We start from the raw sequence: 24,128 nt of genomic DNA on the forward strand, positions 1-24,128 counted from the left end.
GTCCTCACTGTCCACACCTGTCCATGTCCATGGGTTCTATATTCTTAAGGTTATTTTTGTTCTTTTAGGTTCAGTTGGGTTCTGTCAGGTTGTAAAGGGGTTAGGGTTGTTATCTCACCCGTGTTGCCTGGCTCTCCTGCTCCAGGCAGCTGGTTGTCCTCAGGACTAGGACTGAAGTCTCGTCCCAGACCGTTGTCCTTCCCTCTCTCAGGTTCCTCTGGTAATACAGGGTCTGGTAGAACAGTGTTGGGGTCTGAAACATAGGACACCGTGTTAAATATCTCTGTATGATATTGAGACACAGAGAAACACACACACATACACACGTTAGAGAGAACGCGCTCACACACATGCATACAAGCAGCACACACAGACACCCACTCAGCAGTCTACGGGACCGAACACACTGACATGGCAGAATGAGGTTAAGACAGTTATATATTACTTTTTTATTGAAATTCATTATTCATATTTGTAAAAGCCCATAATATGTCTTATTTATACTTCTGGTTTTAACGTTACTGCTCAGAAGAAGGAGAGGATTGGATTGAAGAGGAGAGAAAATGAGATGGGGGAGAGGAGGGGAGAGAAGATGTTTGAGGTTATGTCAGCTCTGAAGAAAATAGTGTTTGTAGAAGAGACAGTTGGTTCTCTCTAACTGTTGTAGAGGGAACAGTTGGTTATCTCTCTAACTGTTGTAGAGGGAGCAGTTGGTTATCTCTCTAACTGTTGTAGAGGGAGCAGTTGGTTATCTCTAACTGTTGTAGAGGGAGCAGTTGGTTATCTCTCTAACTGTTGTAGAGGGAGCAGTTGGTTATCTCTAACTGTTGTAGAGGGAGCAGTTGGTTATCTCTCTAACTGTTGTAGAGGGAGCAGTTGGTTATCTCTAACTGTTGTAGAGGGAGCAGTTGGTTATCTCTCTAACTGCTGTAGAGGAAACAGTTGGTTATCTCTCTAACTGCTGTAGAGGGAGCAGTTGGTTATCTCTAACTGTTGTAGAGGGAACAGTTGGTTATCTCTCTAACTGTTGTAGAGGGAGCAGTCGGTTATCTCTTTAACTGTTGTAGAGGGAACAGTCGGTTATCTCTCTAACTGCTGTAGAGGAAACAGTTGGTTATCTCTCTCTCTCTCTCTCTCTCTCTCTCTCTCCCTTCTCTCTCTCCCTGTCCACACTTCTCTCTCTCTCTCTCACACTGTCCACACTTCTCTCTCTCTCTCTCGCTCTCTCTCTCTCTCTCTCTCTCTCTCTCTCTCTCTCTCTCCCTTCTCTCTCTCCCTGTCCACACTTCTCTCTCTCCCTGTCCACACTTCTCTCTCTCCCTCTCTCTCACACACTGTCCACACTTCTCTCTCTCTCTCTCTCTCACACACTGTCCACACTTCTCTCTCTCTCTCTCACTGTCCACACTTCTCTCTCTCTCCCTGTCCACACTTCTCTGAAATTCATTATTCATATTTGTAAAAGCCCATTATATGTCTTATTTATACTTCTGGTTTTAACGCTACTGCTCAGAAGAAGGAGAGGATTAGATTGGAGAGGAGAGAAAATGAGATGGGGGAGAGGAGGGGAGAGAAGATGTTTGAGGTTATGTCAGCTCTGAAGAAAATAGTGTTTGTAGAAGAGACAGTTGGTTATCTCTCTAACTGTTGTAGAGGGAGCAGTTGGTTATCTCTCTAACTGTTGTAGAGGGAGCAGTTGGTTATCTCTCTAACTGTTGTAGAGGGAGCAGTTGGTTATCTCTCTAACTGTTGTAGAGGGAGCAGTTGGTTATCTCTCTAACTGTTGTACAGGAAACAGTTGGTTATCTCTCTAACTGTTGTAGAGGGAGCAGTTGGTTATCTCTCTAACTGTTGTAGAGGGAACAGTTGGTTATCTCTCTAACTGTTATAGAGGGAGAAGTTGGTTATCTCTCTAACTGTTGTAGAGGAAACAGTCGGTTATCTCTCTAACTGTTGTAGAGGGAACAGTTGGTTATCTCTCTAACTATTGTAGAGGGAGCAGTTGGTTATCTCTCTAACTGTTATAGAGGGAGCAGTTGGTTATCTCTCTAACTGTTGTAGAGGGAGCAGTTGGTTATCTCTCTAACTGTTGAGGAGGGAACAGTTGGTTATCTCTCTAACTGTTGTCATGGCATGCTCTTGGCTCCAGAGTCTTTGAAGTCTTTCAGAGGTAAACAGTCTTTTCACTGATGGTTTTATGAGGGACGTGTATGTAGACAGTGTGTGTGTGTGTGTGTGTGTGTGTGTGTGTGTGTGTGTGTGTGTGTGTGTGTGTGTGTGTGTGTGTGTGTGTGTGTGTGTGTGTGTGTGTGTGTGTGTGTGTGTGTGTGTGTGTGTGTGTGTGTGTGTGTGTGTGTGTTTACGAGGGCAGGGTTGGCAGACAGAGAGATTATCAGATCAATCTAAACGATCATGTCTTATGTGTATCTCCTTCTAAGGAGAACTGGACCGTGTCTATGTGTGTGTGTGGCGTGCTGACGAAAGGGAAGGGACCTAACAGCCTATCACTTGATTTCCTCTATGGTTTGGCAAAGACAGAGACAGAGGGGTGTGTAGTCTGGCTGAGAGAGAGAGAGAAATAGACCAAAACAGAGGGGTGTGTAGTCTGGCTGAGAGAGAGAGAGAAATAGACAGAGACAGAGGGGTGTGTAGTCTGGCTGAGAGACAGAGAGAAATAGACAGAGACAGAGGGGTGTGTAATCTGGCTGAGAGAGAGAGAAATAGACCGAGACAGAGGGGTGTGTAGTCTGGCTGAGAGAGAAATAGACCGAGACAGAGGGGTGTGTATTCTGTCTGAGAGAGAGAGAGAAATAGATTGAGACAGAGGGGTGTGTAGTCTGGCTGAGAGAGAGAGAGAAATAGACAGAGACAGAGGGGTGTGTAGTCTGGCTGAGAGAGAAATAGATTGAGACAGAGGGGTGTGTAGTTTGATTGAGAGAGAGAGAGAAATAGACAGAGACAGAGGGGTGTGTAGTCTGGCTGAGAGAGAGAAATAGACAGAGACAGAGGGGTGTGTAGTCTGGCTGAGAGAGAGAGAAATAGACAGAGACAGAGGGGTGTGTAGTCTGGCTGAGAGAGAGAGAAATAGACAGAGACAGAGGGGTGTGTAGTCTGGCTGAGAGAGAGAGAGAGAGAAATAGACAGAGACAGAGGGGTGTGTAGTCTGACTGACAGAGAGAGAGAAATAGACAGAGACAGAGGGGTGTGTAGTCTGGCTGAGAGAGAGAGAGAAATAGACAGAGACAGAGGGGTGTGTAGTCTGGCTGAGAGAGAGAGAGAGAGAAATAGACAGAGACAGAGGGGTGTGTAGTCTGGCTGAGAGAGAAAGAGAAATAGACAGAGACAGAGGGGTGTGTAATCTGGCTGAGAGAGAGAGAGAAATAGACAGAGACAGAGGGGTGTGTAGTCTGGCTGAGAGAGAGAGAAATAGACAGAGACAGAGGGGTGTGTAGTCTGGATGAGAGAGAGAGAGAAATAGACAGAGACAGAGGGGTGTGTAGTCTGGCTGAGAGAGAGAGAAATAGACAGAGACAGAGGGGTGTGTAGTCTGGCTGAGAGAGAGAGAGAAATAGACAGAGACAGAGGGGTGTGTAGTCTGGCTGAGAGAGAGAGAGAAATAGACAGAGAGAGAGGGGTGTGTAGTCTGGCTGAGAGAGAGAGAGAGAGAAATAGACAGAGACAGAGGGGTGTGTAGTCTGCTGAGAGAGAGAGAGAAATAGACAGACAGAGGGGTGTGTAGTCTGGCTGAGAGAGAGAGAGAAATAGACAGAGACAGAGGGGTGTGTAGTCTGGCTGAGAGACAGAGAGAAATAGACAGAGACAGAGGGGTGTGTAATCTGGCTGAGAGAGAGAGAGAAATAGACAGAGACAGAGGGGTGTGTAATCTGGCTGAGAGAGAGAGAGAAATAGACAGAGACAGAGGGGTGTGTAGTCTGGCTGAGAGACAGAGAGAAATAGACAGAGACAGAGGGGTGTGTAGTCTGGCTGAGAGAGAGAGAGAGAGAGAGAAATAGACAGAGACAGAGGGGTGTGTAGTCTGCTGAGAGAGAGAGAGAGAGAAATAGACAGAGACAGAGGGGTGTGTAGTCTGGCTGAGAGAGAGAGAAATAGACAGAGACAGAGGGGTGTGTAGTCTGGCTGAGAGAGAGAGAGAGAAAAATAGACAGAGACAGAGTGGTGTGTAGTCTGACTGACAGAGAGAGAGAAATAGACAGAGACAGAGGGGTGTGTAGTCTGGCTGAGAGAGAGAGAGAGAGAAATAGACAGAGACAGAGGGGTGTGTAGTCTGGCTGAGAGAGAGAGAGAGAGAAATAGACAGAGACAGAGGGGTGTGTAGTCTGACTGACAGAGAGAGAGAAATAGACAGAGACAGAGGGGTGTGTAGTCTGGCTGAGAGAGAGAGAAATAGACAGAGACAGAGGGGTGTGTAGTCTGGCTGAGAGAGAGAGAGAGAGAAATAGACAGAGACAGAGGGGTGTGTAGTCTGGCTGAGAGAGAGAGAGAGAGAAATAGACAGAGACAGAGGGGTGTGTAATCTGGCTGAGAGAGAGAGAGAAATAGACAGAGACAGAGGGGTGTGTAGTCTGACTGACAGAGAGAGAGAAATAGACAGAGACAGAGGGGTGTGTAGTCTGGCTGAGAGAGAGAGAAATAGACAGAGACAGAGGGGTGTGTAGTCTGGCTGAGAGAGAGAGAAATAAACAGAGACAGAGGGGTGTGTAGTCTGCTGAGAGAGAGAGAGAAATAGACAGAGACAGAGGGGTGTGTAGTCTGGCTGAGAGAGAGAGAGAAATAGACAGAGACAGAGGGGTGTGTAGTCTGGCTGACAGAGAGAAATAGACAGAGACAGAGGGGTGTGTAGGCTGCTGAGAGAGAGAGAGAAATAGACAGAGACAGAGGGGTGTGTAGTCTGGCTGAGAGAGAGAGAGAGAGAGAAATAGACAGAGACAGAGGGGTGTGTAGTCTGGCTGAGAGAGAGAGAGAGAGAAATAGACAGAGACAGAGGGGTGTGTAGTCTGCTGAGAGAGAGAGAGAAATAGACAGAGACAGAGGGGTGTGTAGTCTGGCTGAGAGAGAGAGAGAAATAGACAGAGACAGAGGGGTGTGTAGTCTGGCTGAGAGAGAGAGAAATAGACAGAGACAGAGGGGTGTGTAGTCTGCTGAGAGAGAGAGAGAAATAGACAGAGACAGAGGGGTGTGTAGTCTGGCTGAGAGAGAGAGAGAGAGAGAAATAGACAGAGACAGAGGAGTGTGTAGTCTGCTGAGAGAGAGAGAGAAATAGACAGAGACAGAGGAGTGTGTAGTCTGCTGAGAGAGAGAGAGAAATAGACAGAGACAGAGGGGTGTGTAGTCTGGCTGAGAGAGAGAGAGAAATAGACAGAGACAGAGGGGTGTGTAGTCTGGCTGAGAGACAGAGAGAAATAGACCGAGACAGAGGGGTGTGTAGTCTGGCTGAGAGAGAGAGAAATAGACAGAGAGAGAGGGGTGTGTAGTCTGGCTGAGAGAGAGAGAGAAATAGACAGAGACAGAGGGGTGTGTAGTCTGGCTGAGAGAGAGAGAGAAATAGACAGACACAGAGGGGTGTGTAGTATGGCTGAGAGAGAGAGAGAAATAGACAGAGACAGAGGGGTGTGTAGTCTGGCTGAGAGAGAGAGAAATAGACAGAGACAGAGGGGTGTGTAGTCTGGCTGAGAGAGAGAGAGAGAAATAGACAGAGACAGAGGGGTGTGTAGTCTGGCTGAGAGAGAGAGAGAAATAGACAGAGACAGAGGGGTGTGTAGTCTGGCTGAGATAGAGAGAGAAATAGACCGAGACAGAGGGGTGTGTAGTCTGGCTGGGAGAGAGAGAGAAATAGACAGAGACAGAGGGGTGTGTAGTCTGGCTGAGAGACAGAGAGAAATAGACAGAGACAGAGGGGTGTGTAATCTGGCTGAGAGAGAGAGAGAAATAGACAGAGACAGAGGGGTGTGTAGCCTGGCTGAGAGAGAGAGAGAGAAATAGACAGAGACAGAGGGGTGTGTAGTCTGGCTGAGAGAGAGAGAGAGAGAAATAGACAGAGACAGAGGGGTGTGTAGTCTGGCTGAGAGACAGAGAGAAATAGACAGAGACAGAGGGGTGTGTAGTCTGGCTGAGAGAGAGAGAGAAATAGACAGACACAGAGGGGTGTGTAGTCTGGCTGAGAGAGAGAGAAATAGACAGAGACAGAGGGGTGTGTAGTCTGGCTGAGAGAGAGAGAGAGAGAAATAGACAGAGACAGAGGGGTGTGTAGTCTGACTGACAGAGAGAGAGAAATAGACAGAGACAGAGGGGTGTGTAGTCTGGCTGAGAGAGAGAGAAATAGACAGAGACAGAGGGGTGTGTAGTCTGGCTGAGAGAGAGAGAGAGAAATAGACAGAGACAGAGGGGTGTGTAGTCTGGCTGAGAGAGAGAGAGAAATAGACAGAGACAGAGGGGTGTGTAGTCTGGCTGAGAGAGAAATAGACCGAGACAGAGGGGTGTGTAGTCTGGCTGAGAGAGAGAGAGAAATAGACAGAGACAGAGGGGTGTGTAGTCTGGCTGAGAGAGAGAGAGAAATAGACAGACACAGAGGGGTGTGTAGTCTGGCTGAGAGAGAGAGAGAAATAGACAGAGACAGAGGGGTGTGTAGTCTGGCTGAGAGAGAGAGAAATAGACAGAGACAGAGGGGTGTGTAGTCTGGCTGAGAGAGAGAGAGAGAGAAATAGACAGAGACAGAGGGGTGTGTAGTCTGGCTGAGAGAGAGAGAGAAATAGACAGAGACAGAGGGGTGTGTAGTCTGGCTGAGATAGAGAGAGAAATAGACCGAGACAGAGGGGTGTGTAGTCTGGCTGGGAGAGAGAGAGAAATAGACAGAGACAGAGGGGTGTGTAATCTGGCTGAGAGAGAGAGAGAAATAGACAGAGACAGAGGGGTGTGTAGTCTGGCTGAGAGACAGAGAGAAATAGACAGAGACAGAGGGGTGTGTAGTCTGGCTGAGAGAGAGAGAGAAATAGACAGAGACAGAGGGGTGTGTAGTCTGGCTGAGAGACAGAGAGAAATAGACAGAGACAGAGGGGTGTGTAGCTTGGCTGAGAGAGAGAAATAGACCGAGACAGAGGGGTGTGTAGTCTGGCTGAGAGAGAAATAGACCGAGACAGAGGGGTGTGTAGTCTGTCTGAGAGAGAGAGCGAAATAGACAGAGGGGTGTGTAGTCTGTCTGAGAGAGAGAGCGAAATAGACAGAGACAGAGGGGTGTGTAGTCTGGCTGAGAGAGAGAGAGAGAGAGAAATAGACAGAGACAGAGGGGTGTGTAGTCTGGCTGAGAGAGAGAGAGAAATAGACAGAGACAGAGGGGTGTGTAGTCTGGCTGAGAGAGAGAGAGAAATAGACAGAGACAGAGGGGTGTGTAGTCTGGCTGAGAGAGAGAGAGAAATAGACAGAGACAGAGGGGTGTGTAGTCTGGCTGAGAGAGAGAGAGAAATAGACAGAGACAGAGGGGTGTGTAGTCTGGCTGAGAGACAGAGAGAAATATACAGAGACAGAGGGGTGTGTAGCCTGGCTGAGAGAGAAATAGACCGAGAAAGAGGGGTGTGTAGTCTGGCTGAGAGAGAGAGAGAGAAATAGACAGAGACAGAGGGGTGTGTAGTCTGCAGAGAGAGAGAGAGAGAGAAATAGACAGAGACAGAGGGGTGTGTAGTCTGGCTGAGAGACAGAGAGAAATAGACAGAGACAGAGGGGTGTGTAGTCCGGCTGACAGAGAGAGAGAAATAGACAGAGACAGAGGGGTGTGTAGTCTGGCTGAGAGAGAGAGAGAGAGAAATAGACCGAGACAGAGGGGTGTGTAGTCTGGCTGACAGAGAGAGAGAAATAGACAGAGACAGAGGGGTGTGTAGTCTGGCTGAGAGAGAGAGAAATAGACAGAGACAGAGCGGTGTGTAGTCTGGCTGAGAGAGAGAGAGAGAAATAGACAGAGACAGAGGGGTGTGTAGTCTGGCTGAGAGAGAGAGAGAAATAGACAGAGACAGAGGGGTGTGTAGTCTGGCTGAGATAGAGAGAGAAATAGACAGAGACAGAGGGGTGTGTAGTCTGGCTGGGAGAGAGAGAGAAATAGACAGAGACAGAGGGGTGTGTAGTCTGGCTGAGAGACAGAGAGAAATAGACAGAGACAGAGGGGTGTGTAATCTGGCTGAGAGAGAGAGAGAAATAGACAGAGACAGAGGGGTGTGTAGTCTGGCTGAGAGACAGAGAGAAATAGACAGAGACAGAGGGGTGTGTAGTCTGGCTGAGAGAGAGAGAGAAATAGACAGAGACAGAGGGGTGTGTAGTCTGGCTGAGAGACAGAGAGAAATAGACAGAGACAGAGGGGTGTGTAGCTTGGCTGAGAGAGAGAAATAGACCGAGACAGAGGGGTGTGTAGTCTGGCTGAGAGAGAAATAGACCGAGACAGAGGGGTGTGTAGTCTGTCTGAGAGAGAGAGCGAAATAGACAGAGGGGTGTGTAGTCTGTCTGAGAGAGAGAGCGAAATAGACAGAGACAGAGGGGTGTGTAGTCTGGCTGAGAGAGAGAGAGAGAGAGAAATAGACAGAGACAGAGGGGTGTGTAGTCTGGCTGAGAGAGAGAGAGAAATAGACAGAGACAGAGGGGTGTGTAGTCTGGCTGAGAGAGAGAGAGAAATAGACAGAGACAGAGGGGTGTGTAGTCTGGCTGAGAGAGAGAGAGAAATAGACAGAGACAGAGGGGTGTGTAGTCTGGCTGAGAGAGAGAGAGAAATAGACAGAGACAGAGGGGTGTGTAGTCTGGCTGAGAGACAGAGAGAAATATACAGAGACAGAGGGGTGTGTAGCCTGGCTGAGAGAGAAATAGACCGAGAAAGAGGGGTGTGTAGTCTGGCTGAGAGAGAGAGAGAGAAATAGACAGAGACAGAGGGGTGTGTAGTCTGCAGAGAGAGAGAGAGAGAGAAATAGACAGAGACAGAGGGGTGTGTAGTCTGGCTGACAGAGAGAGAGAAATAGACAGAGACAGAGGGGTGTGTAGTCTGGCTGACAGAGAGAGAGAAATAGACAGAGACAGAGGGGTGTGTAGTCCGGCTGACAGAGAGAGAGAAATAGACAGAGACAGAGGGGTGTGTAGTCTGGCTGAGAGAGAGAGAGAGAGAAATAGACCGAGACAGAGGGGTGTGTAGTCTGGCTGACAGAGAGAGAGAAATAGACAGAGACAGAGGGGTGTGTAGTCTGGCTGAGAGAGAGAGAAATAGACAGAGACAGAGCGGTGTGTAGTCTGGCTGAGAGAGAGAGAGAGAAATAGACAGAGACAGAGGGGTGTGTAGTCTGCTGAGAGAGAGAGAGAGAAATAGACAGAGACAGAGGGGTGTGTAGTCTGGCTGAGAGAGAGAGAGAAATAGACCGAGACAGAGGGGTGTGTAGTCTGGCTGAGAGAGAGAGAGAAATAGACAGAGAGAGAGGGGTGTGTAGTCTGGCTGAGAGAGAGAAATAGACTGAGACAGAGGGGTGTGTAGTCTGGCTGAGAGAGAGAGAAATAGACAGAGAGAGAGGGGTGTGTAGTCTGGCTGAGAGAGAGAGAGAAATAGACAGAGACAGAGGGGTGTGTAGTCTGGCTGAGAGACAGAGAGAAATAGACAGAGACAGAGGGGTGTGTAGTCTGGCTGAGAGAGAAATAGACCGAGACAGAATGGTTTGTAGTCTGGCTCAGAGAGAGAGCGAAATAGATTGAGACAGAGGGGTGTGTAGTCTGGCTGAGAGAGAGAGAGAGAAATAGACAGAGACAGAGGGGTGTGTAGTCTGGCTGAGAGAGAGAGAGAGAGAGAGAAATAGACAGAGACAGAGGGGTGTGTAGTCTGACTGACAGAGAGAGAGAAATAGACAGAGACAGAGGGGTGTGTAGTCTGGCTGAGAGAGAGAGAAATAGACAGAGACAGAGGGGTGTGTAGTCTGGCTGAGAGAGAGAGAGAGAGAAATAGACAGAGACAGAGGGGTGTGTAGTCTGACTGACAGAGAGAGAGAAATAGACAGAGACAGAGGGGTGTGTAGTCTGGCTGAGAGAGAGAGAGAAATAGACAGAGACAGAGGGGTGTGTAGTCTGGCTGAGAGACAGAGAGAAATAGACAGAGACAGAGGGGTGTGTAGTCTGGCTGAGAGAGAGAGAGAAATAGACAGAGCCAGAGGGGTGTGTAGTCTGGCTGAGAGACAGAGAGAAATAGACAGAGACAGAGGGGTGTGTAATCTGGCTGAGAGAGAGAGAGAAATAGACAGAGCCAGAGGGGTGTGTAGTCTGGCTGAGAGACAGAGAGAAATAGACAGAGACAGAGGGGTGTGTAATCTGGCTGAGAGAGAGAGAGAAATAGACAGAGACAGAGGGGTGTGTAGTCTGGCTGAGAGACAGAGAGAAATAGACCGAGACAGAGGGGTGTGTAGTCTGGCTGAGAGAGAGAGAAACAGACAGAGAGAGAGGGGTGTGTAGTCTGGCTGAGAGAGTGAGAGAAATAGACAGAGACAGAGGGGTGTGTAGTCTGGCTGAGAGAGAGAGAGAAATAGACAGAGACAGAGGGGTGTGTAGTCTGGCTGAGAGAGAGAGAGAAATAGACAGAGACAGAGGGGTGTGTAGTCTGGCTGAGAGAGCGAGAGAAATAGACAGAGACAGAGGGGTGTGTAGTCTGGCTGAGAGAGAGAAATAGACAGAGACAGAGGGGTGTGTAGTCTGGCTGAGAGACAGAGAGAAATAGACAGAGACAGAGGGGTGTGTAGTCTGGCTGAGAGAGAGAGAGAAATAGACAGAGACAGAGGGGTGTGTAGTCTGGCTGAGAGACAGAGAGAAATAGACAGAGACAGAGGGGTGTGTAGCCTGGCTGAGAGAGAGAAATAGACCGAGACAGAGGGGTGTGTAGTCTGGCTGAGAGAGAATCAGACCGAGACAGAGGGGTGTGTAGTCTGGCTGAGAGAGAAATAGACCGAGACAGAATGGTTTGTAGTCTGGCTCAGAGAGAGAGCGAAATAGATTGAGACAGAGGGGTGTGTAGTCTGGCTGAGAGAGAGAGAGAGAAATAGACAGAGACAGAGGGGTGTGTAGTCTGGCTGAGAGAGAGAGAGAGAGAGAGAAATAGACAGAGACAGAGGGGTGTGTAGTCTGACTGACAGAGAGAGAGAAATAGACAGAGACAGAGGGGTGTGTAGTCTGGCTGAGAGAGAGAGAAATAGACAGAGACAGAGGGGTGTGTAGTCTGGCTGAGAGAGAGAGAGAGAGAAATAGACAGAGACAGAGGGGTGTGTAGTCTGACTGACAGAGAGAGAGAAATAGACAGAGACAGAGGGGTGTGTAGTCTGGCTGAGAGAGAGAGAGAAATAGACAGAGACAGAGGGGTGTGTAGTCTGGCTGAGAGACAGAGAGAAATAGACAGAGACAGAGGGGTGTGTAGTCTGGCTGAGAGAGAGAGAGAAATAGACAGAGCCAGAGGGGTGTGTAGTCTGGCTGAGAGACAGAGAGAAATAGACAGAGACAGAGGGGTGTGTAATCTGGCTGAGAGAGAGAGAGAAATAGACAGAGCCAGAGGGGTGTGTAGTCTGGCTGAGAGACAGAGAGAAATAGACAGAGACAGAGGGGTGTGTAATCTGGCTGAGAGAGAGAGAGAAATAGACAGAGACAGAGGGGTGTGTAGTCTGGCTGAGAGACAGAGAGAAATAGACCGAGACAGAGGGGTGTGTAGTCTGGCTGAGAGAGAGAGAAACAGACAGAGAGAGAGGGGTGTGTAGTCTGGCTGAGAGAGTGAGAGAAATAGACAGAGACAGAGGGGTGTGTAGTCTGGCTGAGAGAGAGAGAGAAATAGACAGAGACAGAGGGGTGTGTAGTCTGGCTGAGAGAGAGAGAGAAATAGACAGAGACAGAGGGGTGTGTAGTCTGGCTGAGAGAGCGAGAGAAATAGACAGAGACAGAGGGGTGTGTAGTCTGGCTGAGAGAGAGAAATAGACAGAGACAGAGGGGTGTGTAGTCTGGCTGAGAGACAGAGAGAAATAGACAGAGACAGAGGGGTGTGTAGTCTGGCTGAGAGAGAGAGAGAAATAGACAGAGACAGAGGGGTGTGTAGTCTGGCTGAGAGACAGAGAGAAATAGACAGAGACAGAGGGGTGTGTAGCCTGGCTGAGAGAGAGAAATAGACCGAGACAGAGGGGTGTGTAGTCTGGCTGAGAGAGAATCAGACCGAGACAGAGGGGTGTGTAGTCTGGCTGAGAGAGAAATAGACCGAGACAGAGGGGTGTAGTCTGGCTGAGAGAGAGAGAGAAATAGACAGAGACAGAGGGGTGTGTAGTCTGGCTGAGAGAGAGAGAGAAATAGACAGAGAGAGAGGGGTGTGTAGTCTGGCTGAGAGAGAGAAATAGACTGAGACAGAGGGGTGTGTAGTCTGGCTGAGAGAGAGAGAAATAGACAGAGAGAGAGGGGTGTGTAGTCTGGCTGAGAGAGAGAGAGAAATAGACAGAGACAGAGGGGTGTGTAGTCTGGCTGAGAGACAGAGAGAAATAGACAGAGACAGAGGGGTGTGTAGTCTGGCTGAGAGAGAAATAGACCGAGACAGAATGGTGTGTAGTCTGGCTGAGAGAGAGAGCGAAATAGACCGAGACAGAGGGGTGTGTAGTCTGGCTGAGAGAGAGAGAGAAATAGACAGAGAAAGAGGGGTGTGTATTCTGGCTGAGAGAGAGAGAGAAATAGACAGAGACAGAGGGGTGTGTAGTCTGGCTGAGAGACAGAGAGAAATAGACAGAGACAGAGGGGTGTGCAGTCTGGCTGAGAGACAGAGAGAAATAGACAGAGACAGAGGGGTGTGTAGTCTGGCTGAGAGAGAGAGAGAGAAATAGACAGAGACAGAGGGGTGTGTATTCTGGCTGAGAGAGAGAGAGAAATAGACAGAGAAAGAGGGGTGTGTAATCTGGCTGAGAGAGAGAGAGAAATAGACAGAGACAGAGGGGTGTGTAGCCTGGCTGAGAGAGAGAGAGAGAAATAGACAGAGAGAGAGGGGTGTGTAGTCTGGCTGAGAGAGAGAGAGAAATAGACCGAGACAGAGAGGTGTGTAGTCTGGCTGAGAGAGAGAGAGAAATAGACAGAGACAGAGGGGTGTGTAGTCTGGCTGAGAGAGAGAGAGAAATAGACAGAGACAGAGGGGTGTGTAGTCTGGCTAAGAGAGAGAGAGAAATAGACCGAGACAGAGGGGTGTGTAGTCTGGCTGAGAGAAAGAGAGAAATAGATTGAGACAGAGGGGTGTGTAGTCTGGCTGAGAGAGAGAGAGAGAGAAATAGACAGAGACAGAGGGGTGTGTAGTCTGGCTGACAGAGAGAGAGAAATAGACAGAGACAAAGGGGTGTGTAGTCTGGCTGAGAGACAGAGAGAAATAGACAGAGACAGAGGGGTGTGTAGTCGTGCTGAGAGAGAGAGTGAAATAGACAGAGACAGAGGGGTGTGTAGTCTGGCTGAGAGAGAAATAGACAGAGACAGAGGGGTGTGTAGTCTGGCTGAGAGAGAGAGAGAAATAGACAGAGACAGAGGGGTGTGTAATCTGGCTGAGAGAGAGAGAGAAATAGACAGAGACAGAGGGGTGTGTAGCCTGGCTGAGAGAGAGAGAGAGAAATAGACAGAGAGAGAGGGGTGTGTAGTCTGGCTGAGAGAGAGAGAGAAACAGACCGAGACAGAGAGGTGTGTAGTCTGGCTGAGAGAGAGAGAGAAATAGACAGAGACAGAGGGGTGTGTAGTCTGGCTGAGAGAGAGAGAGAAATAGACTGAGACAGAGAGGTGTGTAGTCTGGCTGAGAGAGAGAGAGAAATAGACTGAGTCAGAGGGGTGTGTAGTCTGCTGAGAGAGAGAGAGAAATAGACAGAGACAGATTGGTGTGTAGTCTGGCTGAGAGAGAAATAGACCGAGACAGAGGGGTGTGTAGTCTGGCTGAGATAGAGAGAGAAATAGACAGAGACAGAGGGGTGTGTAGTCTGGCTGAGAGAGAAATAGACCGAGACAGAGGGGTGTGTAGTCTGGCTGAGAGAGAGAGAGAAATAGACAGAGACAGAGGGGTGTGTAGTCTGGCTGAGAGAGAGAGAGAGAAATAGAGAGACAGAGGGGTGTGTAGTCTGGCTGAGAGAGAGAGAGAAATAGACTGAGACAGTGGGGTGTGTAGTCTGGCTGAGAGAGAGAGAGAGAAATAGACCGAGACAGAGGGGTGTGTAGTCTGGCTGAGAGAGAGAGAGAAATAGACAGAGAGAGAGGGGTGTGTAGTCTGGCTGAGAGAGAGAAATAGACCGAGACAGAGGGGTGTGTAGTCTGGCTGAGAGAGAGAGAAATAGACAGAGAGAGAGGGGTGTGTAGTCTGGCTGAGAGAGAGAGAGAAATAGACAGAGACAGAGGGGTGTGTAGTCTGGCTGAGAGAGAGAGAAATAGACAGAGTCAGAGGGGTGTATAGTCTGGCTGAGAGAGAGAGAGAAATAGACAGAGACAGAGGGGTGTGTAGTCTGGCTGAGAGAGAGAGAGAAATAGACCGAGACAGAGGGGTGTGTAGTCTGGCTGAGAGACCGAGAGAAATAGACAGAGACAGAGGAGTGTGTAGTCTGGCTGAGAGAGAAATAGACCGAGACAGAGGGGTGTGTAGACTGGCTGAGAGAGAGAGAGAAATAGACAGAGACAGAGGGGTGTGTAGTCTGGCTGAGAGACAGAGAGAAATAGACAGAGACAGAGGGGTGTGTAGTCTGGCTGAGAGAGAAATAGACCGAGACAGAGGGGTGTGTAGTCTGGCTGAGAGAGATAGAGAAATAGACCGAGACGGAGGGGTGTGTAGTCTGGCTGAGAGACAGAGAGAAATAGACAGAGACAGAGGGGTGTGTAGTCTGGCTGAGAGAGGAATAGACAGAGACAGAGGGTTGTGTAGTCTGGCTGAGAGAGAGAGAGAAATAGACAGAGACAGAGGGGTGTGTAGTCTGGCTGAGAGAGAGAGAAATAGACAGAGAGAGAGGGGTGTGTAGTCTGGCTGAGAGAGAGAGAGAAATAGACCGAGACAGAGAGGTGTGTAGTCTGGCTGAGAGAGAGAGAGAAATAGACAGAGACAGAGGGGTGTGTAGTCTGGCTAAGAGAGAGAGAGAGAGAGAAATAGACCGAGGGGTGTGTAGTCTGGCTGAGAGAGAGAGAAAATAGACAGAGACAGAGAGGTGTGTAGTCTGCTGAGAGAGAGAAATAGACCGAGACAGAGGGGTGTGTAGTCTGGCTGAGAGAGAGAGAAATAGACCGAGACAGAGGGGTGTGTAGTCTGGCTGAGAGAGAGAGAGAAATAGACAGAGAGAGAGGGGTGTGTAGTCTGGCTGAGAGAGAGAGAGAAACAGACCGAGACAGAGAGGTGTGTAGTCTGGCTGAGAGAGAGAGAGAAATAGACAGAGACAGAGGGGTGTGTAGTCTGGCTGAGAGAGAGAGAGAAATAGACTGAGACAGAGAGGTGTGTAGTCTGGCTGAGAGAGAGAGAGAAATAGACTGAGTCAGAGGGGTGTGTAGTCTGCTGAGAGAGAGAGAGAAATAGACAGAGACAGATTGGTGTGTAGTCTGGCTGAGAGAGAAATAGACCGAGACAGAGGGGTGTGTAGTCTGGCTGAGATAGAGAGAGAAATAGACAGAGACAGAGGGGTGTGTAGTCTGGCTGAGAGAGAAATAGACCGAGACAGAGGGGTGTGTAGTCTGGCTGAGAGAGAGAGAGAAATAGACAGAGACAGAGGGGTGTGTAGTCTGGCTGAGAGAGAGAGAGAGAAATAGAGAGACAGAGGGGTGTGTAGTCTGGCTGAGAGAGAGAGAGAAATAGACTGAGACAGTGGGGTGTGTAGTCTGGCTGAGAGAGAGAGAGAGAAATAGACCGAGACAGAGGGGTGTGTAGTCTGGCTGAGAGAGAGAGAGAAATAGACAGAGAGAGAGGGGTGTGTAGTCTGGCTGAGAGAGAGAAATAGACCGAGACAGAGGGGTGTGTAGTCTGGCTGAGAGAGAGAGAAATAGACAGAGAGAGAGGGGTGTGTAGTCTGGCTGAGAGAGAGAGAGAAATAGACAGAGACAGAGGGGTGTGTAGTCTGGCTGAGAGAGAGAGAAATAGACAGAGTCAGAGGGGTGTATAGTCTGGCTGAGAGAGAGAGAGAAATAGACAGAGACAGAGGGGTGTGTAGTCTGGCTGAGAGAGAGAGAGAAATAGACCGAGACAGAGGGGTGTGTAGTCTGGCTGAGAGACCGAGAGAAATAGACAGAGACAGAGGAGTGTGTAGTCTGGCTGAGAGAGAAATAGACCGAGACAGAGGGGTGTGTAGACTGGCTGAGAGAGAGAGAGAAATAGACAGAGACAGAGGGGTGTGTAGTCTGGCTGAGAGACAGAGAGAAATAGACAGAGACAGAGGGGTGTGTAGTCTGGCTGAGAGAGAAATAGACCGAGACAGAGGGGTGTGTAGTCTGGCTGAGAGAGATAGAGAAATAGACCGAGACGGAGGGGTGTGTAGTCTGGCTGAGAGACAGAGAGAAATAGACAGAGACAGAGGGGTGTGTAGTCTGGCTGAGAGAGGAATAGACAGAGACAGAGGGTTGTGTAGTCTGGCTGAGAGAGAGAGAGAAATAGACAGAGACAGAGGGGTGTGTAGTCTGGCTGAGAGAGAGAGAAATAGACAGAGAGAGAGGGGTGTGTAGTCTGGCTGAGAGAGAGAGAGAAATAGACCGAGACAGAGAGGTGTGTAGTCTGGCTGAGAGAGAGAGAGAAATAGACAGAGACAGAGGGGTGTGTAGTCTGGCTAAGAGAGAGAGAGAGAGAGAAATAGACCGAGGGGTGTGTAGTCTGGCTGAGAGAGAGAGAAAATAGACAGAGACAGAGAGGTGTGTAGTCTGCTGAGAGAGAGAAATAGACCGAGACAGAGGGGTGTGTAGTCTGGCTGAGAGAGAGAGAAATAGACCGAGACAGAGGGGTGTGTAGTCTGGCTGAGAGAGAGAGAGAAATAGACAGAGAGAGAGGGGTGTGTAGTCTGGCTGAGAGAGAGAGAGAAATAGACAGAGACAGAGGGGTGTGTAGTCTGGCTGAGAGAGAGAGAGAGAAATAGACCGAGGGGTGTGTAGTCTGGCTGAGAGAGAGAGAGAAATAGACCGAGACAGAGGGGTGTGTAGTCTGCTGAGAGAGAGAAATAGACCGAGACAGAGGGGTGTGTAGTCTGGCTGAGAGAGAGAAATAGACAGAGACAGAGGGGTGTGTAGTCTGGCTGAGAGAGAGAGAGAAATAGACAGAGACAGAGGGGTGTGTAGTCTGGCTGAGAGAGAGAGAGAAATAGACAGAGACAGAGGGGTGTGTAGTCTGGCTGAGAGAGCGAGAAATAGACAGAGACAGCGGGGTGTGTAGTCTGGCTGAGAGAGAGAGAGAGAGAGAGAAATAGACCGAGGGGTGTGTAGTCTGGCTGAGAGAGAGAGAGAAATAGACCGAGACAGAGGGGTGTGTAGTCTGCTGAGAGAGAGAAATAGACCGAGACAGAGGGGTGTGTAGTCTGGCTGAGAGAGAGAGAGAAATAGACCGAGACAGAGGGGTGTGTAGTCTGACTGAGAGAGAGAGAGAAATAGACAGAGACAGAGGGGTGTGTAGTCTGGCTGAGAGACAGAGAGAAATAGACAGAGACAGAGGGGTGTGTAGTCTGGCTGAGAGAGAGAGAAATAGACAGAGAGATGGGGGGTGTAGTCTGGCTGAGAGAGAGAGAGAAATAGACAGAGACAGAGGGTGTGTAGTCTGGCTGAGAGAGAGAAAGAGAAATAGACAGAGTCAGAGAGGTGTGTAGTCTGGCTGAGAGAGAGAGAGAAATAGACAGAGAGAGAGGGGTGTGTAGTCTGGCTGAGAGAGAAATAGACTGAGACAGAGGGGTGTGTAGTCTGGCTGAGAGAGAGAAATAGACAGAGTCAGAGGGGTGTGTAGTCTGGCTGAGAGAGAGAGAGAGAAATAGACAGAGAGAGAGGGGTGTGTAGTCTGGCTGAGAGAGAGAAATAGACTGAGACAGAGGGGTGTGTAGTCTGGCTGAGAGAGAGAAATAGACAGAGTCAGAGGGGTGTGTAGTCTGGCTGAGAGAGAGAGAGAGAAATAGACAGAGAGAGAGGGGTGTGTAGTCTGGCTGAGAGAGAGAGAGAAATAGACCGAGACAGAGAGGTGTGTAGTCTGCTGAGAGAGAGAAATATACCGAGACAGAGGGGTGTGTAGTCTGGCTGAGAGAGAGAGAGAAATAGACAGAGACAGAGGGGTGTGTAGTCTGGCTGAGAGACAGAGAGAAATAGACAGAGACAGAGGGGTGTGTAGTCTGGCTGAGAGAGAGAGAAATAGACAGAGACAGAGGGGTGTGTAATCTGGCTGAGAGAGAGAGAGAAATAGACAGAGACAGATTGGTGTGTAGTCTGGCTGAGAGAGAAATAGACCGAGACAGAGGGGTGTGTAGTCTGGCTGAGATAGAGAGAGAAATAGACAGAGACAGAGGGGTGTGTAGTCTGGCTGAGAGAGAAATAGACCGAGACAGAGGGGTGTGTAGTCTGGCTGAGAGAGAGAGAGAAATAGACAGAGACAGAGGGGTGTGTAGTCTGGCTGAGAGAGAGAGAGAGAAATAGAGAGACAGAGGGGTGTGTAGTCTGGCTGAGAGAGAGAGAGAAATAGACAGAGACAGATTGGTGTGTAGTCTGGCTGAGAGAGAAATAGACCGAGACAGAGGGGTGTGTAGTCTGGCTGAGATAGAGAGAGAAATAGACAGAGACAGAGGGGTGTGTAGTCTGGCTGAGAGAGAAATAGACCGAGACAGAGGGGTGTGTAGTCTGGCTGAGAGAGAGAGAGAAATAGACAGAGACAGAGGGGTGTGTAGTCTGGCTGAGAGAGAGAGAGAGAAATAGAGAGACAGAGGGGTGTGTAGTCTGGCTGAGAGAGAGAGAGAAATAGACTGAGACAGTGGGGTGTGTAGTCTGGCTGAGAGAGAGAGAGAGAAATAGACCGAGACAGAGGGGTGTGTAGTCTGGCTGAGAGAGAGAGAGAAATAGACAGAGAGAGAGGGGTGTGTAGTCTGGCTGAGAGAGAGAAATAGACCGAGACAGAGGGGTGTGTAGTCTGGCTGAGAGAGAGAGAAATAGACAGAGAGAGAGGGGTGTGTAGTCTGGCTGAGAGAGAGAGAGAAATAGACAGAGACAGAGGGGTGTGTAGTCTGGCTGAGAGAGAGAGAAATAGACAGAGTCAGAGGGGTGTATAGTCTGGCTGAGAGAGAGAGAGAAATAGACAGAGACAGAGGGGTGTGTAGTCTGGCTGAGAGAGAGAGAGAAATAGACCGAGACAGAGGGGTGTGTAGTCTGGCTGAGAGACCGAGAGAAATAGACAGAGACAGAGGAGTGTGTAGTCTGGCTGAGAGAGAAATAGACCGAGACAGAGGGGTGTGTAGACTGGCTGAGAGAGAGAGAGAAATAGACAGAGACAGAGGGGTGTGTAGTCTGGCTGAGAGACAGAGAGAAATAGACAGAGACAGAGGGGTGTGTAGTCTGGCTGAGAGAGAAATAGACCGAGACAGAGGGGTGTGTAGTCTGGCTGAGAGAGATAGAGAAATAGACCGAGACGGAGGGGTGTGTAGTCTGGCTGAGAGACAGAGAGAAATAGACAGAGACAGAGGGGTGTGTAGTCTGGCTGAGAGAGGAATAGACAGAGACAGAGGGTTGTGTAGTCTGGCTGAGAGAGAGAGAGAAATAGACAGAGAGAGAGGGGTGTGTAGTCTGGCTGAGAGAGAAATAGACTGAGACAGAGGGGTGTGTAGTCTGGCTGAGAGAGAGAAATAGACAGAGTCAGAGGGGTGTGTAGTCTGGCTGAGAGAGAGAGAGAGAAATAGACAGAGAGAGAGGGGTGTGTAGTCTGGCTGAGAGAGAGAAATAGACTGAGACAGAGGGGTGTGTAGTCTGGCTGAGAGAGAGAAATAGACAGAGTCAGAGGGGTGTGTAGTCTGGCTGAGAGAGAGAGAGAGAAATAGACAGAGAGAGAGGGGTGTGTAGTCTGGCTGAGAGAGAGAGAGAAATAGACCGAGACAGAGAGGTGTGTAGTCTGCTGAGAGAGAGAAATATACCGAGACAGAGGGGTGTGTAGTCTGGCTGAGAGAGAGAGAGAAATAGACAGAGACAGAGGGGTGTGTAGTCTGGCTGAGAGACAGAGAGAAATAGACAGAGACAGAGGGGTGTGTAGTCTGGCTGAGAGAGAGAGAAATAGACAGAGACAGAGGGGTGTGTAATCTGGCTGAGAGAGAGAGAGAAATAGACAGAGACAGATTGGTGTGTAGTCTGGCTGAGAGAGAAATAGACCGAGACAGAGGGGTGTGTAGTCTGGCTGAGATAGAGAGAGAAATAGACAGAGACAGAGGGGTGTGTAGTCTGGCTGAGAGAGAAATAGACCGAGACAGAGGGGTGTGTAGTCTGGCTGAGAGAGAGAGAGAAATAGACAGAGACAGAGGGGTGTGTAGTCTGGCTGAGAGAGAGAGAGAGAAATAGAGAGACAGAGGGGTGTGTAGTCTGGCTGAGAGAGAGAGAGAAATAGACAGAGACAGATTGGTGTGTAGTCTGGCTGAGAGAGAAATAGACCGAGACAGAGGGGTGTGTAGTCTGGCTGAGATAGAGAGAGAAATAGACAGAGACAGAGGGGTGTGTAGTCTGGCTGAGAGAGAAATAGACCGAGACAGAGGGGTGTGTAGTCTGGCTGAGAGAGAGAGAGAAATAGACAGAGACAGAGGGGTGTGTAGTCTGGCTGAGAGAGAGAGAGAGAAATAGAGAGACAGAGGGGTGTGTAGTCTGGCTGAGAGAGAGAGAGAAATAGACTGAGACAGTGGGGTGTGTAGTCTGGCTGAGAGAGAGAGAGAGAAATAGACCGAGACAGAGGGGTGTGTAGTCTGGCTGAGAGAGAGAGAGAAATAGACAGAGAGAGAGGGGTGTGTAGTCTGGCTGAGAGAGAGAAATAGACCGAGACAGAGGGGTGTGTAGTCTGGCTGAGAGAGAGAGAAATAGACAGAGAGAGAGGGGTGTGTAGTCTGGCTGAGAGAGAGAGAGAAATAGACAGAGACAGAGGGGTGTGTAGTCTGGCTGAGAGAGAGAGAAATAGACAGAGTCAGAGGGGTGTATAGTCTGGCTGAGAGAGAGAGAGAAATAGACAGAGACAGAGGGGTGTGTAGTCTGGCTGAGAGAGAGAGAGAAATAGACCGAGACAGAGGGGTGTGTAGTCTGGCTGAGAGACCGAGAGAAATAGACAGAGACAGAGGAGTGTGTAGTCTGGCTGAGAGAGAAATAGACCGAGACAGAGGGGTGTGTAGACTGGCTGAGAGAGAGAGAGAAATAGACAGAGACAGAGGGGTGTGTAGTCTGGCTGAGAGACAGAGAGAAATAGACAGAGACAGAGGGGTGTGTAGTCTGGCTGAGAGAGAAATAGACCGAGACAGAGGGGTGTGTAGTCTGGCTGAGAGAGATAGAGAAATAGACCGAGACGGAGGGGTGTGTAGTCTGGCTGAGAGACAGAGAGAAATAGACAGAGACAGAGGGGTGTGTAGTCTGGCTGAGAGAGGAATAGACAGAGACAGAGGGTTGTGTAGTCTGGCTGAGAGAGAGAGAGAAATAGACAGAGACAGAGGGGTGTGTAGTCTGGCTGAGAGAGAGAGAAATAGACAGAGAGAGAGGGGTGTGTAGTCTGGCTGAGAGAGAGAGAGAAATAGACCGAGACAGAGAGGTGTGTAGTCTGGCTGAGAGAGAGAGAGAAATAGACAGAGACAGAGGGGTGTGTAGTCTGGCTAAGAGAGAGAGAGAGAGAGAAATAGACCGAGGGGTGTGTAGTCTGGCTGAGAGAGAGAGAAAATAGACAGAGACAGAGAGGTGTGTAGTCTGCTGAGAGAGAGAAATAGACCGAGACAGAGGGGTGTGTAGTCTGGCTGAGAGAGAGAGAAATAGACCGAGACAGAGGGGTGTGTAGTCTGGCTGAGAGAGAGAGAGAAATAGACAGAGAGAGAGGGGTGTGTAGTCTGGCTGAGAGAGAGAGAGAAATAGACAGAGACAGAGGGGTGTGTAGTCTGGCTGAGAGAGAGAGAGAGAAATAGACCGAGGGGTGTGTAGTCTGGCTGAGAGAGAGAGAGAAATAGACCGAGACAGAGGGGTGTGTAGTCTGCTGAGAGAGAGAAATAGACCGAGACAGAGGGGTGTGTAGTCTGGCTGAGAGAGAGAAATAGACAGAGACAGAGGGGTGTGTAGTCTGGCTGAGAGAGAGAGAGAAATAGACAGAGACAGAGGGGTGTGTAGTCTGGCTGAGAGAGAGAGAGAAATAGACAGAGACAGAGGGGTGTGTAGTCTGGCTGAGAGAGCGAGAAATAGACAGAGACAGCGGGGTGTGTAGTCTGGCTGAGAGAGAGAGAGAGAGAGAGAAATAGACCGAGGGGTGTGTAGTCTGGCTGAGAGAGAGAGAGAAATAGACCGAGACAGAGGGGTGTGTAGTCTGCTGAGAGAGAGAAATAGACCGAGACAGAGGGGTGTGTAGTCTGGCTGAGAGAGAGAGAGAAATAGACCGAGACAGAGGGGTGTGTAGTCTGACTGAGAGAGAGAGAGAAATAGACAGAGACAGAGGGGTGTGTAGTCTGGCTGAGAGACAGAGAGAAATAGACAGAGACAGAGGGGTGTGTAGTCTGGCTGAGAGAGAGAGAAATAGACAGAGAGATGGGGGGTGTAGTCTGGCTGAGAGAGAGAGAGAAATAGACAGAGACAGAGGGTGTGTAGTCTGGCTGAGAGAGAGAAAGAGAAATAGACAGAGTCAGAGAGGTGTGTAGTCTGGCTGAGAGAGAGAGAGAAATAGACAGAGAGAGAGGGGTGTGTAGTCTGGCTGAGAGAGAAATAGACTGAGACAGAGGGGTGTGTAGTCTGGCTGAGAGAGAGAAATAGACAGAGTCAGAGGGGTGTGTAGTCTGGCTGAGAGAGAGAGAGAGAAATAGACAGAGAGAGAGGGGTGTGTAGTCTGGCTGAGAGAGAGAAATAGACTGAGACAGAGGGGTGTGTAGTCTGGCTGAGAGAGAGAAATAGACAGAGTCAGAGGGGTGTGTAGTCTGGCTGAGAGAGAGAGAGAGAAATAGACAGAGAGAGAGGGGTGTGTAGTCTGGCTGAGAGAGAGAGAGAAATAGACCGAGACAGAGAGGTGTGTAGTCTGCTGAGAGAGAGAAATATACCGAGACAGAGGGGTGTGTAGTCTGGCTGAGAGAGAGAGAGAAATAGACAGAGACAGAGGGGTGTGTAGTCTGGCTGAGAGACAGAGAGAAATAGACAGAGACAGAGGGGTGTGTAGTCTGGCTGAGAGAGAGAGAAATAGACAGAGACAGAGGGGTGTGTAATCTGGCTGAGAGAGAGAGAGAAATAGACAGGGAGAGGGGGGGTGTAGTCTGGCTGAGAGAGAGGGAGAAATAGACAGAGACAGAGGGTGTGTAGTCTGGCTGAGAGAGAGAGAGAGAAATAGACAGAGTCAGAGAGGTGTGTAGTCTGGCTGAGAGAGAGAGAGAAATAGACAGAGAGAGAGAGGTGTGTAGTCTGGCTGAGAGAGAGAAATAGACTGAGACAGAGGGGTGTGTAGTCTGGCTGAGGGAGAGAGAGAAATAGACAGAGAGAGAGGGGTGTGTAGTCTGGCTGAGAGAGAGAGAGAAATAGACAGAGACAGAGGGGTGTGTAGTCTGGCTGAGAGACAGAGAGAAATAGACAGAGACAGAGGGGTGTGTAGTCTCGCTGAGAGAGAATTAGACCGAGACAGAATGGTGTGTAGTCTGGCTGAGAGAGAGAGCGAAATAGACCGAGACAGAGGGGTGTGTAGTCTGGCTGAGAGACAGAGAGAAATAGACAGAGACAGAGGGGTGTGTAGTCTGGCTGACAGAGAGAGAGAAATAGACCGAGACAGAGGGGTGTGTAGTCTGGCTGAGAGAGAAATAGACCGAGACAGAGGGGTGTGTATTCTGGCTGAGAGAGAGAGAAATAGACAGAGACAGATGGGTGTGTAGTCTGGCTGAGAGAGAGAGAGAAATAGACCGAGACAGAGGGGTGTGTAGTCTGGCTGAGAGAGAGAGAAATAGACAGAGACAGAGGAGTGTGTAGTC

General features: G+C 49.4%; 1 protein-coding gene across 1 annotated transcript in view; it reads right to left on the reverse strand.

Annotated features, from left to right (window-relative positions):
• LOC129827369 (ephrin-B1-like) overlaps window positions 1-24,128 on the reverse strand; it is a 175,809-nt gene that overhangs the window by 12,108 nt on the left and 139,573 nt on the right. The window contains exon 4 of the mRNA XM_055888146.1: window positions 119-253. Coding sequence (XP_055744121.1) covers window positions 119-253 — 135 coding nt within the window. The remainder of the gene's footprint in view (window positions 1-118; window positions 254-24,128) is intronic.

This window comes from Salvelinus fontinalis, chromosome 29 (assembly GCF_029448725.1).
Source record: "Salvelinus fontinalis isolate EN_2023a chromosome 29, ASM2944872v1, whole genome shotgun sequence".
Taxonomy (NCBI): Eukaryota; Metazoa; Chordata; class Actinopteri; order Salmoniformes; family Salmonidae; genus Salvelinus; species Salvelinus fontinalis.